The sequence below is a fragment of the Vanellus vanellus genome (assembly GCF_965231255.1).
Source record: "Vanellus vanellus genome assembly, chromosome: 1".
Classification (NCBI taxonomy): domain Eukaryota; kingdom Metazoa; phylum Chordata; class Aves; order Charadriiformes; family Charadriidae; genus Vanellus; species Vanellus vanellus.
In genome coordinates this window covers 85,469,861-85,496,730 of record NC_138905.1, presented here as the reverse complement: position 1 = coordinate 85,496,730, position 26,870 = coordinate 85,469,861, and the positions used below count along the sequence as shown (strand labels likewise).

The 26,870-nt window shown below is 44.3% G+C and overlaps 1 protein-coding gene across 1 annotated transcript; it reads right to left on the bottom strand.

Annotated features, from left to right (window-relative positions):
* Positions 1–1,858: 1,858 nt before the first annotated feature.
* Positions 1,859–26,870, bottom strand: YBX3 (Y-box binding protein 3). Its single transcript, XM_082481181.1, has 9 exons — positions 26,498–26,870; positions 22,702–22,765; positions 20,948–20,981; positions 15,844–15,933; positions 15,050–15,172; positions 7,204–7,295; positions 3,573–3,744; positions 2,829–2,929; positions 1,859–2,403 (listed from the first exon to the last, which is right to left on the bottom strand). Exons 1-8 carry the CDS (start codon positions 26,763–26,765, stop codon positions 2,864–2,866), a joined length of 909 nt encoding a protein of 302 aa, XP_082337307.1. The 5' UTR covers positions 26,766–26,870; the 3' UTR covers positions 1,859–2,403; positions 2,829–2,863.

Here is a 26,870-nt window from a genome sequence, read left to right as displayed (position 1 = left end):
AATAAAGACAACTAGTTAGGTACTTTTGTTAAACTGATTCAAATCTGACCTACAATTTTCAAAAGGTTACAAAAATTCTATTTAGCCTGTCAAATCTCACCTGAAGAAAACACTTGCTTTTGAACAACTGAAGGCAGTTCAAGTAGTTTCTATGACAAGTTCTGCAATACATGTTTATGAATATCTTACATCTGTTTATACTACAGTGAAACTGCCAACCTTGCCCCAATTTGCCCAAAATATTTAGTTCTGAACAAAACTGGTCTACTAAGGATTATCCTGCTTAAGAATTTGTAAAAGGTGCATTACTCATACTTTCCTCACCTTATTTTGTTCTGTGTCAAAACAGCCATATTCTTAATTTTCCAAGGAAAGACAAAGACATCGAATACCACTTTGTCCATCTCAACATCTTTCCCAGTCTAAAGCTTACCAGATTCAGTGCAAAAACTCAGTCCCACAGCAATCCTTGTATCGATGTACTTTCTGAACTGCTGGGTAAGTGATCCAGTGCCACAGTGGCAGGTCACACTGCGTGAGTTTGCCAGGAGTGTATGTACTCAAGGGAGTCAGAAGCATTCTCCTTCCTGAACCAAGCCTGTACCTTTCACTTTACATCTCATTAAGCGTTCCCAATCCATTGCAAAAGCAAGCAGGAAATCCCCAATGCAGTCAGCTGCAGGCAGTGCAATTCATGCATCACTAAGCCTTTCCCTACCCCCCAAGGCAAAGGCAACAGAGTACAAGGGCCATTCCTCACCTTCCCAGAAACTGGAAGCAGTGCTTTGGAGCACAGTTATCCCCTATACTCCCCCTACTTCTCATTTCCTGAGGAGTAACATGAGAAAGCATGTCTCCAGAGAGCCTCATATAATTTAATTATTAATAGTGTGCAAGAAGAACAGGGAAACTAGAGGTCACAAGGACAAAAAGTACCTGCCAAGAATCCCTCAACTCTCATTTAGTCTCACATGCGTATAGTTAACGGTATTGCTCCACACCAATGGGGTTTACATGAAGTGTTACTCAGTAAAGGCTGGGTAAGAGTTGCATACCTAAGAACAGAGAAAGGCATTTTAAGGAAACAAATCTACTACCTAAGGTTTGGATAATGGCAACTGCTAGACAGGAACATGAGCAATGTTGGACTAGAGAGCGAAGGACACATAACTGAAGAAACACACCCATATTCAACAGCTGGAGGCAGACTGATAACACTTGCAAGACATCCAAGTTTTAGGGAGGAACATTAGAAATATGCACACATTAGTAAGACAGTTAAGTACTTTGCTCATCAAGACAAAATGGCACAGGTACAAAGATTTTTACTGGTTTCAAGTAAGGAATAGTGGAGAGGCAAATAAAATATACTGTCATTATTTGGAATAGAAGCTTGAATAAAGTGGCAGTTACTAAGTCCATTTGTGCCTTTTTGAGCAGAGAAGTCTCAAAGCTTGGATTCTACTGTTTACAGAACACAAAACCCTAGCAAACAGATGGGAAAATAACAAGCCAGTAATCCACTCCAAATCCCCCAAACTCGTGCTACAAGATGGTAACAGAAAAACCCAACCGTTAACACGATTGGAGCCAGAAAAACAGAGATGATAATGTAGGTTATAGCTCTGTTGCAGTATTTCTTTGCAGAAGGTGTTTCGGATTGAAGTAGATCCGCCTAACCTGGCCATGTACATCCACCTAACCTTGCACATGTATCAACCAGCATGGTTTTTACACAAGCTACATCACATGTTAAAGAGACAACACTCATTTTCACATATAAATGCTGAAGTAGCAAGATTGAAATAATTCATTATTTTAAAGATAAACATGACAAACACATTAAAACAGATTATACTTTTTTTGGTAGTTGAAATCACTTTTATTTGTGAGGAACGTCACCCATGCTGCACAGTTTCAAATAGATCTTACCAAGGAAAGCGGAAGTTTCTCCTCCCCGTGTCCTGCAATGAACAGGACTGGCACAGAAAAAAAATAAAACTCATCACACCTGGGAGGTTTAGCACCAGCATCCAATAAAAAAAAGCATTTGATTTCAATTTCAGTTCTTTGGTTGGGTTTTTTCCCTTTTCAGTTTGATACCAAAAGAAAAATTGAAAAATTCAATACTAGCAAAACAGTGAAATTCAAAAAAAAAAAAAAACCAAAACCAAAAAACCCACAGTTGCTGTTGAAACTGGGGAGGTTGCTCTTTCTGAATCTCGCTCTCTTTTTAATGTCTTCATGCATCTATCTTGCAGGCGTTCCCTGGATCTCAGCTGCTGGTAATTTTTTTTTTCTTTTAAAGTTCCGACATTCAAATCTTTGCTTTCATCACCACTGTTGACAATTTATTGCTTGAGTGTTTCTTTGGTGTTACTTTTGAGTTGTATTTTAGGACACCTGTTAAAAAGCCAAATTAAGGGAACACAGTTTACTAAAGTTTCATTTTCCTGTTGAAGAGGTGGGATGTCAGGTGGAGAGGGAGTTATCATAACAGGCAGGATAAGCAGGAGTGGCTTCTCCTATCTGTAAGCTGACAGTATAGCATCTTCCTAAAGCAAAGTGTTACTAACTCATCAGCAGATGCTATTATTACATAGACCAGATAGATCTTCCTGAAAAAAAAAAATCAGATCGATAAAGCAAGATTTATTTTGTGACAGATACAGACACAGAGGCAGAGGAGAGAAAGAAGAGAAAGCAGCAAACCCATAGAAGTTATAAAACAAATATCTAGCCATACATAAAGGGATGTGGACAGAGTCCAGGTCCTAAAAGTATACATAATGCTGCCTCAGTTGGAGAACAGGAACTATATTCCTTACCTGAGGAATAGTAAAGGTGCCTGGGGAGCCGGACATTACTCAGCACCACTCTGCTCGGTCACTGGAGCAGGATTTTCAGCAGGTGTTTCCGTCACCTTTGTCTGAGACACAGTAAACCTTTATTATAGGCAAAGACTGACCTCCAGACCCTTCCTTTGTTCAGTGGTAGGCCCAGCATAACGCAGGTTTTGAATAATCAAGGAAGATGAATCCTCAGAAAATACAAACTTTAGTGTAATTCCTATAGTATTCCACAGCAGATTCTGTCAGGGGACCACCTCGAGTAGATACAGAATGAGAAAGTCTTTCCTCATTAAGGTAAAAACCTGTGTTTGCAAACAGTTCCCTGAAATCACCCAGCTCAAGCAGTTCAGGAAATGGATCTGGAGCTTTCAAATCCATCTCTCGTACTACATACAGACTTGAAGGTTTGAGGAAGCTGGAAGACACAACTTTCTCTCCCTTTCAAAAGAATTTGTTACAGCCTGACCCCAATTAAGAACTATTCAGAAGCAATCCCTATCCCACTGCTGGTTCCATTTAAGATAAGCTGCTCATTCTCAAAGTTCACAAGGAACAGGCAATGAAACCAGCTACCTTCAACCATCAACACTTTGGAATTGGCCAGACTTCTCCAGTGCACCAACAATACACTTGTTAAAACCCCCCACAGGACAAAAGGTCTTGAGCATTTACCCCACCAAAACTTGGCCTTTACCATTATTTTGCCAGGAACATGCTTACCTCTTTCCCATCCTGAGCCGGAGCATTGGGTGGACGAGGTCGACGCCGGTAGTTGTACGGGCGCCTGTACCCACGGCGAAGCGGCTGCTGACTCATAGCATTGGCCTCATGATGGTTCTCTTTGTTTTCAGCCTCTCCAGCCACAGGGGCAGGGCGTGGACGTGGAGGCCCTCTGAATAGGGGGAGAAACGTGTCAAGTATGAAAGCAACCTAAGAAGGTTAAACTACCATGATTTTAGCCCAGCAAAAACCTCTCTAGCCAAGTACCATCTGTAACAGTTTTGAAGGCTAGCAAACCATCCCTTTGGAGTTTGGCTGGCATATAGTTGAAAGGGAAAGAGCTGTTCCATTGGGTGTCTCTTCACTGCTGAAGCTACATCAGCATATTCTACTGTCTGTCCTACAATAAAGAGGTAGTTAGTCCATTTGAATTGCTGGTAGGAGAAGAAACAAGCCAGTGGTAACCACACTGGCTGACTCTGCGAAGTTCGCCTTGGACTAGTTATATACCAGTCCAGCCCTCTTCATAGTTAATGGTGTGATGCCCGAGAACTGCAAGTCCACCTGTAAGCCATTCCTGGATCTTTCCTCTTTGCCTTAAGTTGCCCCTCTTGACCATATAAGAAAGCGAAGCATGTATCTCAGTCAGGCAAGTTGGACCTCATTAACACTAGCATGTTAGTGACATCTCCAGGATTGGTTATCCGAAAACAGAGAGGCTTTTTTTTTTGTTTGGAACTACAATGCATGGGCACATGTCAAATGTGTGGATACATGCTGCAGTCTATAACTACGGTCTACATCTTCCCCAAGGGGGGCTGTGGAGAGGGAGGAGCTATTCTCCTCTCTCTGGTGGTCAACAATAGGGCATGAGGAAGTGGAACAAAGCTGTATCAGGCAAAGTTCAGCTTGGACATTAGGAAAAGGTTCTTCACTGAAAGGGTGGTCGGTTGCTGTAACATGATCCCCAGGGAAGTGGTCACGACAGCAAGCCTGTCAGAGTTCAAGGAGCATCTGGACAATGGTTTTAGTCACATGCTTTAGTTTTAGGTAGTCCTGCAAGGAGCAGGGAGTTGGACTCTATGATTCTTATAGGTCTCTTCCAACTCAAGATATTCTATAAGCTATCAAGTCCATGTTCCTGAAGTATGCAAGAGCATTTCATCTCACTTCCAGTACAAAGAAAGTATGTTTATAAACTGTCAAAACACAGCCAAAAGCAATGAAGTCACTGCCTACTACCTAGCTCCCACTAGCTGGTTTAGCTAATCCACAGCTATCCAGTCCCAAAAGCCATCAGCTTTTCCTAAGGAATCTAACATAAAAGCATCAGTGTCACTGGATTTAGTGCAAGTAAATGCAAGCAATACCTACCTGTTAACTCAAACAGAAACATTCTGCACTCGTATTGGATACAGTAAGCTATCATACCTCTTACAGGGGAGAAAAATGCATCTGAAATGCATTAATTCATGTCTCTAAATTCCATGTTGGAACTTGACTTAATAAGCTAGTTGATAGAAAGACAAGAACAAGATGAAGAGGAGAAAGTGAGTGAATGGCAGACTAAGACAAATCAGCTTCTTGAGAGCACAATCCACAATGCTTTACGAAGAACACCAGTGAAAGTAATCCAGTATTTTATCTTACTTGTCACTCATTCTCCAAGATAAAACAAGTTGCAAGAAGCCAAGAATCTGAATGAGCTTTTCCACTTAAAGGAATTCAATAGAAAAAAAGTGAGGCAACATCTCAAAAGGCATGATAGTCAGAGGCTGATTATGTCACACTGATATTTTTAACTGCACCAAATTCCACAGCGATGGAATTGTTCCCCTCAGCGTAGAGGCTGGAAGCTAGAGCGGTCATGTAAGAACTAAGGCTGGAAAATGAAGAAAACAATCCTACACTGGCCAGTTTAAGGGATGACTAACAGATGACTCAGCAACTTACTCCGCATATCCCACTGGAAAGCATCAGTGTTCATGTGAAATCCAAGGGATCTTTACTAAGAACCTAAGAAGGGCCTACTGGATCTTCAAGTATCCATTTATCCCAGTTCTATGGATCCCTAGGGGAAAAAGAAGGACTATGAAGCCTATTTCCCAAATAGACTCCCAGCCTTCAGTTGTTTTACATGCTGGAGATTTCCCAAGCCAGATAGAGTTTGCATCTATTTAGAGATATCACAGTGGTGTTCTCTTCTAGTTATTTGGCCGGTCTCCCCAAAGCTTGTGCAAGATTTTAACATCACCAACATCTTGTGGCAATAAGCTCCAGCAATCTGCTGTACGCTTAACCTGAGTCAGCAACCTGAACACGAGTCAGCAGGGCACCACTGCAAAGGCAAATCGGATCCCAGGCTGCATCCACAGAGGCAGACGCAAACATCCCACTCTACTCAGCACTTATCGGGCCACACCCAGAGTACTGTGTCCAGTTCTGGTCCCCACCACTTAAAAAGGAGACAGACAGACTGGATACAAAGAAGTGCCGTGATGATGAAAGAGCTGGAGAAACTGACCTATGAAGAAAGACTGAGGGTGTTGGGTCTCCTCTGCCTGGACAATAGAAGGCTTGGCAGAGGGGGCGACAACACTCACCACAGTATTCCAGTACTTAGAGCAGCTACAAAGAGGCCAGAGGCTCTCTCTTCAGAAGGAGCCACATTAAGAAGACAAGGAGCAACAGGTACAAACTGCACCAGGAAAGGCTTTGTCGTGATATAAGATTTTCCAGTACATGATTGTTCTTGCTGTAAAACCTCCCCAGGAATGTGGTAAAGTCCCCATCACTGAAGGTTTTCAAAATGCGATTGGACAGGGTGCTAAATCTCATCTAGACTCCATTTCCCTCAAAAGGTTGGGCCAGATGTTTTTTTTAGGTCCCTCCCAACCTGGGCTGTTCTATGGTTCTACAAACCTCCCTTTGTTTTTCAGCATGTCTCCCACTGCCTTCACTTAAAGTCTCCTCATAGTGTATTCTTTATTAGAAGAAAAAGCAAGAACAATTTCATCCACCTGTTCCATGCCACTCATTATTCTGAGGACCTCTAACCTATCTTCATTTGTCTCCTCTCCCAGCCTCAGAGCCCTCAGTCACCTCCACTGTTCAGACACTCAGAGATAGGACACAACTTCAGTTTTTACTGAACCTACAAGTAGCACCAGTGCTTAGAACCAAGCCTGTGACACATAGGACTGAGCTGGAGCACAAGCTACTAGTCCAGTGCTAAGCTGCAAGTTGTCTGCAGTCCACAAGAAAAGTTATAAAGCACACCTTGCCCCTCCAGAGGATGGGCCTAGCTGTCCCAGATGAAGTGGGATTTAGATTTATTACCTGTTGAGTAAAGTGTAGAAGACCAGCTGGGAAGGTATGGACCCTTCAACTCACTTAAGTATGTTGCTCAATTGTGAGAAATAACAGGATACAAAGAACTCTTCTCTCTCTCAACCTATTCCTAGCTCTGAGCAATAAATAAGCACATTAAACAGCTTCTACAGTTGTTTCCTTACTCCTCCAGTTCACCTTTCTTCTAGTAATTAAAATGCTTCTCACTGTCCCTACCATTCACATACACATTAATGCCAGGGAATGCGGTTTCGTAAAGGGCAAAGGAAATAGCACAAACCTGCGATAGCGGGGACGATAAGTAGGATTCCTATGGACTTGTTGAAGTTGTCCTCCTTCTGTGGCCCCATCCTTTATTTCTCCCTCACCACCCTACAGCCAAAAGGAAACAGAAGACAGAGTCAAAGATAAAGGATTATCTTATTTCACAGGCAGTGTATTAACTATAAAGCCCAATGATCTGAACACAAGTTCAAAAGCAGCGTATCAGTACAGAAACACCAACATACTAGGTAAAAAGAACCAGCAGATACTCAAAAGGCTTTAATTTGGGCCAAGATAAGAGCAGGACAGAACAAGAACCAATAATGCTGCCCTTGTTCTTCACAGTAACAGACTAAGAAGCTATCTGACAATGCTTTCTCCCTGTCTGCCAAGAAAGGCAGAGAACCTGACATATATACATATGATATGAACCTGACATGATACATATGAAAGTGCATTACCCCCCCCATTGCAAGGGGTAAACATGTTATGGAAAGGCAGCTATTGATCAGGACACTTCTGCATTAGGAAAGTTAACTGAAAAAACTGAAACTCGCCAGAGACCACTTCTGGCTTCATTCTACACAAAGACCCATTCCACAGAGAACTCCCACAAAAACATCAGGAAATTTAAAGATAGAAGAGTATTTGACATCATGTAGTTCAGTTTTTCTATACACTCAACATTTTCAACCTTTCAGAGATGCAGTGGTTATCTTTCCCTTCAGTTGTTAACTGATAAAGCTGATTTCAATGTTTGGGTTTTTTTTTTTTCCCCTCTATATTGCTGTTTGTTTTTTTCCTTTTTAAATGCCAGCCATCAGCAATGTCTGTTTTATAAAACATTATATTATTTACTGTTCCGATTGTACTTTGCCTCCCTTTATAAGAAGGAATTTAACAAGAGAAGTGCGTCGTTTGCATCTGATCCAGTGGGAAACAAAAGCTATTGCTTTATGACAGCCTTCAGTAGTCTACCCTAGGTTTGACAGGTCTCCTTCCAATTCTACACAGCTATTTTAACCACCACCATCGTATTTTGCTCTATTATAACTAGCAACTGTGTGGGCAGTGAACTTTTCTTTAGCTAAGATAACATGATGATAAACATTTAGAAAGGCTGGAGCACTGTAGGTTGTAACGAGAAATCTTGGGGAGTTATGTGAACCTCAGTGGCTGACCTGGACAATCTTCTCCTCTCACCACAGTAAAATACCCTCCAAATGCATCAATAATTTCAAGCACTCTTTGTAGCTTTCCAAGTTTCCAAAAAGCACAGAGACATGGCCTAAAGGCAACTGGAATATTTCACATGCCATACCTAGAAATAGCTATACCAGCTATTCTTAACAATATGACAGGGTCAGCTGCTGGGATGAGTAGAGAGAAATTAGAATTCAATAAAAAACCCACAATCATAAATAACATTATCTGTTATGTTCTTTCATGTATAAAACTGATCAGGAAAACTAAATATCCACAGGAACTCCCACTGATTAAATAGATAGTAGTAACAGATAGCATCTGATAGCAGTTAAGAAGTACTTGAGAGACTTGGAACCCAAAAGGAAAAATTACACTTCTGAGTTTAAGACAGCATTACACTACTTCTATCTACTGTGCAATATCAATCTGTCCTCTTTCTATCAAGATGCTTTGTACCACATAACTTTACAGTTTATTAGACCTGTGATGTGTGGTCAGGCGCATCTCAGACAGCAAGGTGAGAAATAGCACTGCCAGTATTGTGTGTGACAATAGCGATCCAGAGGTCTTGGGATTTGCCTTTTGTGAAGCAGGGACCTAAGGTTGCTCCTGCTTTCTCTCTCCCTCACATGAGGACTAGCAAACCACAGAGAAGAGAGCTGCAAGATGTGAAGGGAAAAGAGGACACAAAACTAAAACAATCTAAATGTGTTCCAGCATAATCACCATTTATGTTCTCCAGGATTTCTAAGCAAGCACACATGGAATCAGCACTCGGTTCGAGTACTGCAACGCCAGAAATACGGAACCACAAAGGCCTAGTAAGTCTTATCTGAGGGACAGTGTGCCAGAAGCTAACAAAGCATCAGCCAGCCTAGTTGTAGGGAGGGGCACACAACAGTACTTTTCACCAGCCAAAGCTCTCCTACAGCACTTGACAACCAGCATCACATTCACAGCTTTCTAAAAGGCAGTATTGAATTTCTACATGTTTTTAATGGCACAGCCTAAGTCCACTCCTCCCTACAGAGGGCTGCACTGGAATCTCAGATAAAAGACTCCATCTCCTGTAGTGACAGAGGAAAGAATGACTAAACCTGATGAAGCATTACTCCAAAACAATGCAAACATTTTCCTATTCATCTTGAATTTGCCTCACAGGCAAGCTTAGGAAGTGTGGGTTAGATGAATGGACAGTGGGGTGGATTGAGCAGCAGCCGACAGAGAGCTCAGAGGGTTGTGGTTCATAGTGCAGAGTCTAGTTGGAGGTCAGTAACAAGTGGTGTTCCTCGGGGTCAATACTGGGTCCATTCCTGTTCAGTATATTCATCAATGACCTGGATGAAGGGATAGAGTGTACCATCAGCAAGTTTGCTGATGATACAAAACTGGGAGGGGTGGCCAACATGCTGGAAGGCTGTGCTGCCTTACAGCATGACCTGGGCAGGGTGGAGAAATGGGCAGAGAAACCTTACGAAATTCAGCAAGGGCAAGTGTAGGGTACTGCATCTGGGGAGGAATAACCTCATCCATCAGCACAGGTTGAGGGCTGACCTGCTGCAGAGCAGCTCTGTGGAAAGGGACCTGGGAGTCCTGGCAGACAACAGGATGATCATGAGCCAGCAACATGCTCTGGTGGCCAAGGCAGCCAATGGCATCCTGGGGTGCATCCAGCAGGTCGAGAGAGGTTATCCTCCTCCTCTACTCCACCCTGGTGAGCTGCATCTGGAGTATTGTGTCCAGTTCTGGGCTGCCCGGTTCAAGAAGGACAGGGAACTGCTGGAGAGGGTCCAGCAAAGGGCTACAAAGATGATTAGGGGATTAGAACATCTCTATTATGAGGAAAGACTGAGGGACTTGGGTCTTTTTAGTTTGGAGAAAAGACGACTGAGGGGGGGAATCTTATCAATGCTTACAAATACTTAAAGGGAGGGTGCCAAGTAGATGGGAACAGTCTTTTTTCAGTGGTGCCCAGTGATAGGACAAGAGGTAACGGGCACAAGCTTGAACATAGTACGTTCTGTCTAAACATGAGGAGGAACTTCTTTACTTTGAGGGTGGCAGAGCACTGGAACAGGCTGCCTAGAGAGGTGGTAGAGTCTCCCACGCTGGAGACATTAAAAACCCGCCTGGACATGTTCCTGTGCAACCTGCTGTAGGTGACCCTGCTCTGGCAGGGAGGTTGGACTAGATGATCTCCAGAGGTCCCTTCCAATCCTGACCATTCTGTGATTCTCTGAATGTTGCTGTGTCAGTATTTCAAGTGGGTTCGGCTTAACGAGTCAGTTGAAAATAGACTAGTAAAGCAACTGACTTGCTTAGCCCAGAAATCCTGATAATTTCCTGCATCTTCTATAGTATCACAAAAATTCAATCAACATATTACATTAGTGTCACTGCCAATTGATCTAGGTGTATTGGCCAGAAGAGGCATGGCTCCAGAATAAAACAATTATGCTGTCAGAAGTCACTGAAACAGATGCAGTTTGACCAGGAAACAGAACCTGAGCTTTGAGGTCTTGTTTTACTGCACTGATAGTCAGTATATTAGCTTCATTTATTAGGAAAGCTTCATTTGTACTCTTAAAAGCACCACACCACGTCTAGCACACGCATGATCCCGATTACTCAATCTCCTTCACAGGAACCTTTCAACTCAGTGCAACACCTTCTAACAAGACATTAGCTTATCCTAAAGAACAAATCACAGAATGGTTTAGGTTACAAGGGACCTTAAAAGATCATCTAGTTCCAACCCCTCTGCCACAGGCAGGGACACCTTCCACTAGACCAGGATGCTCAACGCCCCATCTGACCTGACCTCGAACACTTCCAGGGATAGGACCTCCACAGCTTCCCCAGACAATTTGTTACAGGGTCTCACCACCCCCATACTGAAAAATTTCTTCCTAATATCTATTCTAAATCTATCCTCTTCCAGGTTGAAGCCATTACCCCTCATCCTATCACTTCATGCTGTACTCTACATTTTCCTCCAAAGGAGGCCAAAATAGGCATGCAGGCTGCAATTCCCCATTAAGATCTCTCACAGATTTCTCTAACCCTAGAAAGGTACAAAATTTTATTGCTGCCCCCCCAAAAAAGTCTTGTAAGCATTAACTGTAACTGCAATAAGCTTCTTACCCATCTGCTTCCCCTGGTTTCTTCTTCATTTGTTCTTACATCTCTTGAGATCAATCTCTAGCTTTTGTATAATACTATTCATATTTTCAGGTCTCCTCTGCAAGAAATAGCATCAGACTATAAAACAGGTCTCAAACTATTTCATTTGTTTTCCGACACACTGGTATAGAGGCTTCTTCTATTAGTAATGCACACAGTATTTAGATGAGGACATCACCGGTTCTCTAGGTTATTCCATAATTCATTTTCTGTTGTAACTTTCGACTACAGCTCCACACCACGTCTATGTTGTCACAGACAGTTTAGTGAAGACCACAGTCTCTTTTCTGTAGTGGATACAATTAAGTAGTTTGATACTAACAAGTACTTCTACTTTCCACAGAACTCTCCATGGAACCAGCTTCAGTGGAACTGCGTCTGGATTAAATACTTCAGATTCCTCAAGGTTATCTTTGCTCTTGACAAATTCACACAATGTGTTTAAAAACAGACCCAGTAAGTTACATGAAGAGTACAGACACATTTGAGCTAGCATGGCAAACAAAGGATAGCATCTCTGGTTTGCCTAAAACCATACCAGTAAGGAAGGAGAAATCAACTCTTGCTGCACCACAAGGTTGGATTGGAGTTGCTAACCAACATCAATTAAAAGTTCTTGAAACCTAGAAGGTCACCATGTCAAAAGTCACCTCAACAAACTAAACATCCCCCCCCCCCCCAAGTAAATACAGGATTGATCATGTGGGCACCTGAGCTCTGGGAAAACTTTTCACCTCTGCAGCCTAGCAGATCTTCAAGCATAGCAGGCCTGGGTACACTGAAACCTTTTCCTTCAGGTGTGCAGCAAGAGTTGCCTGCAGCTGAGTAAATATCTTTTCAGCAGACACAGCTCAAGAGTGCCATACCATCAGCAATTCAAACTTGTCTCAAATATCCTTCAGGACAGTTAGCCAGAAACAATTCCTCAAGTAGGGAGGCACGGTGGGTAATGCACCTGTTAATGGGACCATACAGAACAGCGTACACATACTGCTATGGCTCACAGACATTGCTACTTTCTTCCCCTTTACACACATGGGAATGCAAGGGGAAAGAGGTGGCCTTGTTAAAGGAAAAGGATATTAGAAAGAAGTGTCTTTCTAGATGCAGTAGACATGCAGTTTCAACATGAAGAATGTGTTAACTGAAAAATCTCCAAGTGAAAAGTCTCTAAAAGGAAATACTGATAGCTTCAGATGAGGACGCACTCTACTCTCAATTGATTTATCAAAGCAAGCACACAGGAGATGGCAAGAGTATCTGGGCAAGTTTGAGTGGTTTCACTGACCTACTCCAGGGCAACTACAGGGACAGTCCCCGCACACAGCTTTGCAGTCACTGCAAAGTCTTCCTTAAAGTGGAGCTTTGACTTGTTCAGGCAACTAATATGTGAGATTACAAAGGATACATTTGAGAGTGCTGCAAGAGCTGGCTGACATCACTGCCTGGCCAGCATCATCTTTGAAAGGAAACAGCAATCATGGAGTTTACCTCGTTACTTGTCAAGAGTGGCATGCTAAGGGAATGGTACTATACGGTCTTCAGCATCCTTGAATAAAACAGTTTACTCTTAATTTTAACAGATGATATCAAATCCAGAGAAGCAGTCAATGCACTGATCGGCAGGCCCGACATTCAAAGGATACTCAAAAAGCTAAGAGAAGTACCAACAAACCTCATAAGCAATGGGAAACAACGAATCCCAGGTTAATCTCCTTTTGTAAATTATCATTTGCAAGTTTCTAAGGCTGTAATTCTTCAAGTCAATGATCCCAGAGAAAGAGCAGTATGGTTTTGGTTATGAAACAGCTTACTTCATTGGACGTCAGGCACCAGTCACACAACAGCTAAGGTCTGGTACCCACACCAAAACAATCTGGGGACTTGGATGTAAGCAAGCCAAAGGCAGACAGTGCAATAACACAATTTGCTCCCCCTGTGTACATCTTTAAGTACCAGGATCCAAATGTGTCATAGTGTCACATGCAAACCAGATTTTTAGTGTTTGCACTAGACATCGAATAGAACATGCACAGCATGAGTACCCTGAAACTGAATGTTCCTCATGTCCAAGATGGGTCTCACATTATCACTCTTCAGGCAGAAAGAAACAGCTTTCCATACTCAGTAGTACACAGGGTTGTCTAAGCCTTGATATATGTCTGCTTATTTAAAATCTCAAGCAGCTCCACCACAACACTAATACCACTGACTAAAGCATTCACTCCCAATAAAGACAGTTGAGGGAGATTTTAATCTCAGGACAGCAAAAGGAAACAGAATCAATACTGGAATGTAGCTGGTTGATAAACTAACAGATAAGACTGGAAACATCAAAACACTGAATGCAACTAAGTATCCTAGTTCTTTGCCACTTGGCACGTAAACTGAAGCTACAAACTTTATTGCCACAAAAACAAAGGCATACTCAGTAATAAGCATTCATCAGTTACCAGCACCAACTTCTAGGAGTCTCAAAGGGACTCAGAAAGAACACCTTTCATGTATTTAAGGCTCAGTGGTGTCCAGCAGGATTAAAGAAAAGACCTCAAAATAGCTAGTATCAACAGCTAGGCTTTAAGGAAGGATTTGACAACACTCAGTTTGCCCCATGCTGTCAACTCTGTAGAGTAAGATGAGGAGAGAGTTGTATTGCTTGGGCAGAGACTTCCACCAGGGCTCTCATAATAGATCATTCATACATTCCTGCAAGTGATGATGACAGACTGAACTATGAAAGAAAAGATAGTCAAGCCTGGAGTATATTCCAGTTGGTTGGATTGTTCCAGAAATCAATTTAGTACAGGCATGACGTGGACAGGAGTAGTAACTGCTAGAACTACAGCCATGTACCTCACTTCTTCCTTTGCAAAAACTTGTAGGGAGCTGCCTAGGAAGGGTTGCAGATGTTATGAAAGAGTTGTGCATAGCTAGTTTAAAGAAAAAATGCAGTACCTTTACACTATACTGCTGTAGCAGAGGCCCATGAATGGATGATACATGGAGGTGTCGACTAGTTGGTCAAACTACTACCATGCCATGCAAAAACAATGACCTTCTAAATAAATCTGGTTTTCCAAGTAACCCTTCCAAATTATGGTTACACTACTTAGAGTAACATAAATAATTCCCCTTGCTTCAGGTAAAGGGCACTGTGAACCACTTAGGTGTCTCACTCCTTTGTGTTTGCTCTTCAAATAAATAGATACCTTAACACCCAAAGAGATGCTTTGAACACAATTCTAGAAAGACATGCCAAGGAGGGGCCTACAGGACACCAAATAATAGAAAGTATCAGTATCAACATCAACGATGTGCTGGAGGAAGCCAGAATGTTACTGAAGAACACTCACAACTTAGTTAAGCATTGACAGTCTACTATATGCCAGTGCTGAACCTGTAGTTCCCTCATGAAAAAGCTCGGAAGACTGCTGAGGATACAAGATTACCACCACTACAGAAATTAAACTTACACTCCGAGGAGGTCCACGGCGTCGGCCATAATAGCCACGTCGATAGCGGCGCCGGTCTGCAGCATAGCGGCTGCCTTCTACAGGGACTCCATCTGGACCAGTGACATTAGCTGCTTCTGCACCCTAAAAAGCCAAAGGAAAGTAAACCAAGGTGGTGCAAGAAAAGAACAACCAGGTACAGGGAGAAGATAAAACAGGAAAGAGGCTTGTTTGCATCAGTTCCAAGTTGCAGAGATTCCTTCCTCCCAAGCAGTGCAAAAGCAGGTCTGTTATTCTCAACCCTGTAACGGTTAGGGATTGACTCATCACCATACCAGCCAGGCTGAGTTCAGAGTAAAAAAGAAAGTAGTAACTGATTAAAGACAGAATAGAAAAACAAAAGGAAAAAAGCTCAGAAAACTCAGGAAATGTTTGAGAAAGTAGAATTGCAAAGAACTTGAGAGTTCTTACAGTTATTAAGCTACCAGACTCTAAGAAAAATTCTTCGGGGCAATATATGCATCAGTTAATGTTTATTGGGCAGACTGTATGCTTCAAATGCTCTAGCAAGTAAAAATTACAAATTTTAGAAGCACTAGGATGTAGTTAAGTAGAGTTTTAACACATCTAGAAACACTCTTAATGAAGCCCTTAAAAAGCAGATCTTCCACAGAAAAGCTGTATGAATGCCACCCACTGCCAGGATTAACACATTAGACAAAACCACCAGACACACAGCCAAGGGTCTGGTTACTCCCAACTGGAGTGATGTTAACTCTGTTAGGCCACAACCCCAAGTCTCCATAATCTCTCACCTTCTCTCCCTCAACCACATCAAATTCTACAGTCTCTCCATCACCAACACTGCGCAGATATTTCCGTGGGTTGTTTTTCTTTATCGCCGTCTTTAAAAGAAAAGAGATACAGAAAAATATGTTAGTTTATCTTGCTCATTATCATACACATTCATAGCCCTGTAGATGAGGGAAGGACAGTATTCTGTTACAATCCCAACTCTACATACCAGATCAGTCACCACACCAAGATACTTCAAATACATAGACGTCCCTCCTATTCCACAGGCCCTCCAATAGAGCCAGGTTTTTTACTCCTTTCTCAGTACTCATGAGCTTACAAGTCAGCTGTTGCTCCAGGATCCTCTCTGTCAAGTCTACTAAATATCCAGACCGTTACACATTTCTGTATGATCTGAGTTCACACTGAGTGTTTGATCTCCTGCACGCTGTACAAAGGCAGCTCCAGCAGCAACTGTGACCCATACCTTCACAGTCATTAGGAGACCTGTAAGCCATCTACAGAGAGGTTAAGACCAGGAGCAATTTTGTAGAAGATGGCATTAACTATAAGGTATCATGGCAACTCAAAGTAACTAGAGAAGAATTACTAGAACTCTGGTGTAACATAAATAAGTATTTTACCTAAGCACTGTAAGGGAGACCCCCAAAAATTAGCCGAGTCCCTAAGGAACACAGGAATCATACTAGAACAGACAATCTCAGTCTTAGTCATCTTTTCTAGACAGAAACCCCAAAATACTGTTAACCACGTGGCTTTGGATCAAAACTAGTTGAAAACCTCCTCAGACTCACAGGAGCACTCAAACCTCCTGGAGCCACTCCTCAGCCTGTCAACTACAGATACCTTTCACTCCGTGGACTATTTCTAGGATTCCACAAAAGGCATTTAGCAAGACAAGACTACTGTCTGTTCATTTGGTAAGGGTTCACAAACTAGAAGAGGCCAGGGGAGAAAAAGACCACCACCACCAAACAAAACCAAACCACATACATTGTACAAGCCAATCTAGGAGCCAGGTTTTTACTGAAGTTCTCTTAGATTAAGACCAATCCCCTTAAAGTTTTCTCATAGGGGCATCTTTCGTTAGCATAAAGGAAGCAGGTGCAGATCCAGTAGACAGAAGCACACACGGAAATACAGGGCACAAATCTGGTTTAAGAAATGGGATGCAGGGCAAAACCAGAAGATGCAGTTGTCCTATCTGTCTGAAGTTCAAGGAAAACAAGCAGAATGAAGATCAGTTGAGTTGTTGCCCACGTGTGGCAACTACAGTCATTGAGTCAACAATAGCCAAAAAAATATTTCCCACTGAAGGAAAAGTTCTAATCAGTTTAAAGTTGAGCTTGACCAGTTTAGGAAAAGTATTCTCATTGTTGCTGAATACAGTCCCTTTGTGTTTTAGGCAATAGGCCAGCATGTTCTTTTAGCCCTACATCTAGCCACACCTTTCCCTGTACCCTGCAGTGTCCCTGAACAGCTTAAGGAAGAATGCAAGAGTGTACATATTATTGCTATCAAAACAAAAACAACCCAAGAGCAGGTTTTTTTGATACAGGAAGAGAATGAGCTACTCAAGTGAATTCTTTTGGGAATTACTTTACAAAGCAGAGACTTCCACCATCAACTGAGACAGCTCTGTTTGCTTTCTGCTCACCTATTAGTGCAATTGCCCTATTTCTAAAATCAGCTGGAAGGGCTAGCTTTTCCATAAATGCCATATACTAATACTAAAATCATTATCTTCACAGCAGATTAAGGGCTTAATTCTTTCACCACCACTTGTACTGAGACAACGGACTCAAACTTGTACGACTTGTGCTCTGCATATGACAGAGATGTCAACAAGCTGTATTTCAAACTCCTTCCCCTTCCCTGTAAGTGCAGAGGAAGAACGGACTCCCAGATTTCTTTCAGCAGAGGATGTACTTAAGATTAATCAAGCTTCTCAAACATCCTCCAAGAAGGGTAATGGAAGATAAATTCAGTGAGATTCCACATGTTCTGTTCTAGCTTTAGGGACAGAAATCTCCAAATTCAGATTTGCAATTGAATAACCTGCCAATAGGAGACAGAGGCTGCCACACATAGTAGGCTGGAGTTTGTTTTATGAAGACAACCAGGAACAATTTTGAGTAAGTCCTAGAATTCAGAGCAGAAACTATACAGCTTCACTACTTACTACTTCAGCTGCAGGTAAAAAAATGCTGAAATAAGCCTCTAACAAGCCTAAGCTTTAAGCTTGATGAAAGTACTTTTACTCTGTATATCCAGAGGAGAGAGAGCACTATTCTCCCTGTTAACTGTTTTCCAGCATCCTGCAGGCTCCAGCTTCTTTGATTCAAAAGACAGATGTTTTGTGTTAGCACAGACAGCACTCAACAATTAAGACAGAGCCTTTCCTTTCCCAAGGGGACACTAATGAACAGACAGCTATAAGAGTCTTCAGAGCTAGTTCAGTATTTTGTTTGGAAGACCTCTTTCCGTATCCTCATGATATCACCACATCACATGCACATCCAGCGTTGTCACAGCAATAGCCAAAATTTGTTACACCAGTTACTGGTACTGGTGTAACATAGATGAGGCTGTGCCCAATGAATACAGTCCAGTGAAGACAAAGAAAGACCTGTGCAGCAGAAGAGCTTAACTCCTCCTCACTGGTTGTTGATTTAAATTATGCCTAATTTAACTGGACTGCTCAGGCTACTGACATTTTTAATGGAGTTAAATCACAAGACCCTCCTTTCCCCCAGACACACTCCACTCCATGCCAGCAGGCGGACCTATCCCTATTGCTCACATCGCCTCTGACTGACCCAGTGCCCTAGATACCACCTTGCATGAACCAACCAGGATGGATGCAAGCAGGACGAAACAACACGAGACACTGCCCTTCCCCAAAACACCACTTGGGTCCCCTGCAAGACAAAGGGTTAATTCAAAGCAAGCCATGCATGCCCTAAAGAGAAAAGCATTTTAATCTGTACTAGGTTTATAAATAGCATCCAATAGCCAGACACGCAGCGTTAACCCCCATTCCAATCATGAGATCGGCCTGTTCCCTCCCTGCTGCGGATGCATGCTGGGGAGGCAGGGAGGAGGCTGTATCTATTCAACTAGGTCAGCCTTATTCTGAAGGGATTAGGCATGTAATCCAGCCCCTCCCGGGACGGGTGCGGGGAGGAGGGGCAGAACTGGCAGGAACTGTGGAGAGGCAGCTCGCAGCAGGATGTTTGCTTACGCCATGGATTTGCCTCCCTCGCCGGGCGGGCCCCATCCGCTGGCCCTGCCGAGCCAAGCGCGCAGGCAGGAGCTCCGGCCAGAAAGCCCCAGGCTCTGGGAGTGAGCACATTCACCTACAGGAAGAGCTCGAGATGGAAGAGCTGAGGAACACCTGACTGTAGCCAACCCAGGCCAGAGCTGGAAGCATCTACTCTGTCACGCACAGCACACCAACAGGGTTAATCAGATGCAACCTTGCACATGATGTGGTGTTTCTGAAACATCAAGCCAGTTTTGCTCAGTGCTCACTACGAGAGGATTTCAGCCACAGGAGATAAGAAATAAGTTACACACACACACACCAGCTTACATTTAGGTGAATAATCTCCACAGATGAAGGAGACAAAACACCGCAGATAATACTAGCTTGCTGCAGGCCTTCACTGTTTGGGTCTCCACAGGCAACCTTCACAAGCAGAATAACAACCGATCCATCTTATCTCTGTCATCAGCACAACAACCGTTTTCCAGGACATCTTCTTACAGGTCTCAGGGAGACCTCGCAGTTTTACAGTGCCACCTATCCAGAACACATTTCTGCTACTAGAACTCTTTTCACCTTGCCCAGACACGTTCCCATCAGGCCACAGATGCAGCATCTCTATCAGCGTGCATACAACACACAGTCCTTAAGAAAGGAGGGTGACCATTAGAAATTGGTACATGCATTGAGAGCTCTTGCTCCCAGTCCACTAACTGAACCGGGAATAGGTACCGCACACACTTCCCGACATCTTCACTCATTACAGGCTTACTCCCCTCCCAGCTTCATCCACTATAGGGATAATGGGTCTATAACCCCTGACGCAGAGAAACAGTTATCACAGGCTATTTAGTCATGAAGCTACAAAAACTAAACTAAAACTAACTCTCGATGTTGACCAGCATGTTTAACACAACTACATACACACATATCTTCATCCTCTGTGACCAACTCCAAGTGCAAGGTTCCTGGCTACATTTGATGGAAATACTGCCACATATGCCACAGAGAAAGATCATGCTTTTAAGAATCACGTGGGCCTGAAAATGCTTCATATGGGACAGGCTCCAGGGGCAATATTCCATCTTCTGGTGAAGCAAGAGTCTCAGATGATGCAAAACCAGATCTAAGCCAACTAACCAGTTTATATCAGCACGGACACAGCATCCTCTGTCTTCCCATTAGTTGCCTGTGACCTGAGAGTCACAGTATAAACTTAGAACAGCCTACTGACAGTTCAAGGAAACTGTCAATAACAAGCCGCTGGGCAACCTCTCTCTGCTTGGGCACAGTTGGCACACAGCCTTCCTCCTCTTCTTCCTAAGAGCAGCTGCCTCATGCAGCAACAGCTGATGGCAACCCAGGCTGGTCAAGAGCCAGACTAGATCACTTTCTCACCAATACCAGGGAGGGCAGATAAAACAGACCTGCAAACGAAGAGGGGAGGAAGAAACAGAAGACATGAGGAGCATGAGAAAGTGTCAGGGAAAGGACAGACAAGTAGCAAGGTATTTACAAAACAGGAATCATCTCCTCAGGGAAGGGACAACCATGCAAAACCACACCAAAGACACCCCCAAAAACCTTTAGTGTTCCTATCAGAGCAGGCAACAGAAAGCACGAAGAGTTGTAATACTATTTCTGCAGTTATAACTCCAGAGAGAAGGAAAATATACCCTAATACTCCTCCCTGAAAATTTCAATATACCTGTCCATTCAAGGTATTTATGATAATCATTCTAAAAAGCCAGGACAAGGCTGGGTGGCTTTTTCAGGAAGTTCCATTAGAAACCTATCATAGTGGCCAACTCTAAGTACAATTACTGCTGTCTTACCTGATGAACAAACACGTCTTCTTTGGTATCATTTCTGCAAAAAGAAAGTGAGAAGTTGTAAGAGTTTAGACTAAGAGACTTAAATAGAAATCCCTGACTTCACAAGTGAAGCCCTCCTTCCCCCAGCCTGCAGTACATCCCCTGGATTCCATACATTCTGTGTAAGTCTACGGTACGAAGACCTGGCTCTGAAATTTCCAGGGTCATATGCTTGACAGCAGAAAGGACTCCCCACTCTTCAGAAGGGTGAGGGGATGGAGGGGTAGGGGGAGGTGCTCCATAATCTTCTGGCAAACATTCAATATTTTGTTTTGACACAGAGCAGAGTTAATGACTAGACTGTTTGCCTTTCACTATTCCACCCCCCCTAAAAAACTTCCACGGGGGTTGCAACTTGAGCTGTTATCCCAGAGGTCAAGCAAGACCATCAACGGGACTGGCCACAGCTGTTAACAGAGCTCTCCTTTCAGTGAAACTCAAAGCAACCACGCACAAGGTGTTAGGAAAGTCCATTGGAGGGGGACCCAGACATGAACATGAGGATGCCTGGATTAGGCCAGCCATATCAGGCTTCTGCATGCAAAACATGGAGACAGGTCTGAGACCTTGATTCTGTGTTCCCATCCAACAGACAGAGCCTAGACCCTGCCGTCTGTGCACTCAACTCCTTCTCTGCAGATGGAACAGGTGGATCAAAGAGTCTGTGAAGATAATGCATAATCCAAAATTTGTTGCACTTGGACGGCAGTAACAGTATACTTCAGTTTAGGAAGAAAGCTAACAAGTTATTACACCATATCCAGCTGCAGGCTCTTACATCAACTGCTGTGAGAGACTATAAGAGTACTTGCTAATTCAAGCTTTTCTCCTAAGCTTACATAACACTGGATAGTAGCCTCCAGAGACTGGGATTAGTACTGTACAGGCCTGCCTTCAGATCCATGAAACGGGGCTCTTCTACCCCCCATCTACAGTATCCAACCCATGCAAATCTACCTGCTTTGTGACAGTTCAAGGACTTGCAAGACAAGCATTCACCATGCAGGAGCTTTGTTTTTCATAAAGCACACAAGACATTTAAGCTCCTCAACCCCACCAACATTCCAGCCTTAAAAGCCAGAGTTTTCTCCAGTAGCTTCCAAGTGTGGGTCTTGTGCACTTAGGGCTGAAGTGTGATCCATATCACTTACAGCTATTTGGATTATCAGTGCCATTCAGAAGTTTGTTCATGTTCAGAGGAGAAGAAAAAAAAAAAAAAAAAAGATACAAATAAAGAATTTCTGTGAAGCCAGGCCTGGGATATCTTCAGTTAGATGGTATCAGAGAATCAAAATGTGCATTTAGACTAGGTATTTTGACCAATCAGTTAACTCTTGAATTTTTATCCAAAAGTATTTCCCCTAACCCTCCAACCTTACTTGCACCTTTAAAAAAAGCCAGGCAGTCACAAAAGAACATGCAGCTTATTAAAGGTGTAGTACCAGCAAACATGAGAAACAAGTAACAAATTTGTAATGAGTTTGACCCTTTCTGTTTTCTCCCCATACACATAACCTTCAGTGGAAGCGGGGAAGGGAGGGAGAGTCCCCCCGAGATGATACCCCAGTTTTCTGAATGCCTGGCCAAATCCAGCTATCAACTGAACGAACTTGTAGCGAGGTCCTCGGGTCTCTGCTGCAATTACTAACGCATGACATATTACCTGTACTACGAGTCTTAGTACAGTAAATACGACTATCATAATTTAAACATACCTGTTGATAAAGCCATATCCATTTCTGACATTGAACCACTTGACTGTGCCAAGAACTTTGGTGGCTGGAAAGAAAAAGTACCAGAATGTTACAAAAAAATACTTTATACCTCCACATGAAGTCACAACCAGACCCGTTCTGCTCCCTTAATGCTCAAAGTGTACCTTCACCTCCCACTTCAGTTTACACTAATGAAGTAGCAGGAAGCAGAACAGCACTTGCTGTTCTTCAGCCAGGAGTTTACCACACAGCATCTAGCACAAAGACCAGCTCTATTTTCAGAATTGGCCATCCATCCCTTCTCTTTTTTACTTCTTATCCCAGAACAGGGTAGTGAAGCTGAAAATCTCACTACCATTCATCAGTTCTCTTTAGCTGAGTAGCTAGATATGAAACATAGCTGAAGAAAGCTGTTTAAAACTCCTCTCGGAGTTACCCTTCCTTTCTTCCTTGGAAAGGAGAACTGGCCAAGTATCAAGCACCACACAACTCTCTCAAGTGGAGAGGCAGCACATCCTTATTTTGGACAAGCTTTCTTGCATTGTCTCTAACCAAACAAGACCCTAAAAGATGGGGAGTATTTTTATATATTCTTACTTCTAGAGGTCAAATTTACCAGTTACAAACAGACCAACTTTATGTTCCAAGGCTTCTAGAATCAAGACAAGCTCCTCTCACAACACCAAAACAGCATCTTATTTAGAAGCCATACTGCAGCGTCTTATAGGATCTGGCAAAACCTGTTCCTCCAACATATAGGTACGTGTGGGAGGAACTCAGCAGCAATGGAGGTAGTTCAACCTCTCCTTCCGTCTCAGCAACTGGGTGGAGGCCACAAACTTGTACTTTTCAAACCTGTAGAAAAGGGAGAATTTGGGGCTCTAGATGTTTATAGATGTTACTTATTATGCAGCATGATCACAACTACCTAAGCAATCTACGTAGTACTTATTTGGAAAGGGCCTAGTCACCTACAGATGACTGCTTGTTAAAGACCTTACATATGTGAGGGGGGTGGGAGGAAACCGAGAGGCAATTAAAAGGAAAATAGCCTAGAGAGAATCTCCAGAAGTCCAAGCCAGTCTGCTAGAGGCAAGAACACACGGCAAATCATTACCTTCATCTGCTCTACACCTGCATTCTTCCTTAAATATCCACTAGATGACAGAGCTAGACAGACCTTTGGTCTCACACAGTCTTGCCATTCTTATATGTCCCTCTGACAGACAGAAAGAGCAACCACTCCCGCCTCCCCTGAATAGACAGCTAAAGTAAGAATGTTTGCTGATAGCAGTCCATTGTAGTACTGTTGCTGTTACTAAAAGTAATAACAGGCCATTTCTCATTGCACCTGCAGAAGTGGAAGGTTTTGGTCTTCTTTAATACAATTTGAGCAGAAAATATCCATATTTAGAAGACGCAAAACCACGTTAAGACTGAGACGGTGATTAAAGGGCTCTACTTATTACAGCATCCATACCCAAGACTTCTTGTTTACAGAGTTAAAGACCCTAAGTTTCACCACCAAGCGCTGATTCAGTAACAACAACAGTCTTCAGCATCAACATTAATAGTACTGCTTTTAGGTTTAGTTTCATTGGGACACCGACACTTATCCCCTACCACAAAGGCACCAGCTACATGCAAGAGCTCACTGCACTAAGTAAGATAAGTCAAGAGGGGAAGAAGCTGGGGGGGGATGCGTGAAAGCACAAAACAGGTGCTAATGGCACATGCAGGCTTTAGCCTGCTTAAAAAACAAGGCTAATACCACTGATTCCTCCACCATCATCCTTTCCCTCCCCCACAAAACAGCTATTGAATCTGTTGGCCTATTTCAATCAGATTAGGAAGAGGGTGAGAAACCTAGGGAAGCCTGAGGAAAACCCTCAGAGGAGTCAGAAAGCTGGCAGAAGGAGAGGTTGTCAGGACTCACTCTACACGGCCAACTGGCTGCTGATAAATGGAAGTCCACACACACAGCTTAAGAGCAACATTGCTCCTTTTGCACAGGCTGCCAGAGACCAGTGGTGAGTCTCCAGTATATTCCCTAAAACAGTGTACTGGGGAAATACCATTCCCCACCCACATTACAGTCTCCCCTAAGTAATACCGTGCGGGGAAGATTATCAGACACAATAGCATGACACTGAACATCCACGTGGCCATGATGTAGCTATTGTTAAGCCTGAGCTGTCATAGCAGGGAGATGAAACAAGGAGGAGAACAAGCCCAGAGAAAGCCATAACCAGTTTTACTGAAGAGTCAGAGAAGGCAGTTGGTACGATCACACCTATCCCACCAGCAAGATGCCATCTTCTGATGCTATCAGAGGAAACAATCATCAGCCACTCCTACCCATGCCAAAATAGCTTTTATTACTTTTAACAAGGAAAGCCAAAGCTTCTGGTGACCAAGAGAGAAGAGAAAGCTGACTAACCTTTATCCTTATTCCTAGAAGTCAGACATTTGGATGCCCGGGGCAAGCATCAGACCTTGCTCCTAATGGGATCTTTGTAAGAGAAGACTTAAGTGAACATAATTACAAGACCATTAACAGGGACATTTGAGGTAGACTTTAACAGAAGTTCATTTTCAATTAGCATTATCAATGATCATTTTCCTCAAAACTCCTGCGAAAAAGCTTGCCTAGCAATACAGCCAGTGTGAAAAACCATCACCATGGTTTTCTTTTTCCTGCTAGACCAGGAAAGGCACTTGTGCCTTCACTCCCCCCCTTCACCACCACTCCAAGCAATAGTTGAACAAGATAAAAACATTACCAAGAATGAAACAAGCCATGTTAAGGCAAGAAGCGGACAGACAGAGCAACAGATACAGATGTGTCCTGACTGATTGCTGGCAAATCAGATAACAGAACGGGGGGTGGGGGGGTAGAGGGAGGGGGAGAATCACACTCCAAGTTGTGTTTTGCTAGAACCCTTCCTACCTGAGCTCCAGAGAAACCCTCTACCTGGCTCCGCTATTTGCTGCGGTACAACCCGAGTCCTTCCCTTCCAAAGAGAAGGCGCTGTCTTTCCCTAGTGAAGTTCGGGACTCCGCGCTAGCGGTCAGCCTCAGCTTTCCCTGCCTTGCTGATCTCTTCGAAGTTAAGCAGTTATAAACGGCAGACACTTATTGCCACCTTTTCAACAGGTCGGTCCTGCTTAATCGCGATCGAGGAACGCCAGCTAGGCGCCGGGCTCCAGCGCCGAGGTGGCAGCTTGGCATTTTGCTCGCATCTTTATTAATAAAGTAGAAAGTACCAACAAAAAAAAAAAAAAAAAAGAAAAAACAGAAGACTCACACCACTAATGCTAGAGGCACCACCAAAGTCTCTCCGAGGGGAGATGTCCCCGCGGGGCAGGGGGCCGGCGGCAGGTGCCGGGAAGCCCGTCAACATGGCTGCGCTTCACTCAACTATTCCCCGCCCGACCCCGGAGAAGCGCCCGGGGCCGCGAACCGCGGCCCCGGGCGCTTCTCCGGGGCCGGGCGGGGCAGCGGTCCCCGCCGCTGCCGCCGCACACAGGTGCTGCGGCCCAACTCCCGAGTTAACGTCCCGGCCCGGTGCCCGCTCGCCCCCCCCAACCCCCCGCGGCCGAGCTCCGCGCCTCCCCCGAGCGCAGCCTGACTCACAGCCGCGGGGGGGGGCGGGGGGGGGGGGAAGAGCCGGGCTGGGCCGCGGGCGGCGGCCATGTGCTTGCCCCCCCCCCCCCCCCCCCGCCCTGCTCCGCTCCCGCCGCAGGTGCCCCGGTCCCGGCGAAGTTGGGAGCGGGGGTGGGGGGCCGGCACTCACCCAGCACTTTCTTCTCCGTCTCGGCCGCGGCGGTTGTGGTGGTGGTGGCGGCGGCGGCGGCAGCACCGGGAACCGCCTCACCAACAGCCGCCGCGCCCGGCGCGGCGGCGCTGACGGGGCTCTTGGGCTTAGCGTCCGGGGCGGCGGGCGACGGCGGCGCGGGGGCTCCGGCCGGGGCGGCGGTCGTCGTCGTCGTTGCGGTGGTGGTGGTGGCGGCGGCCGTGGCGGGCGCCGGGCTGGCGGTGCTGGTCTCCGCCGCCTCGCTCATGCTGCCTGGCGGGATGGATGGATGGCGGTGGGTGGGTGGCGGGTGCGCGGCGCTGGGCGGCGGGGTGTCCCTGGGGCCCGCGCTGGGTCTTACTGCCCCCAAAAT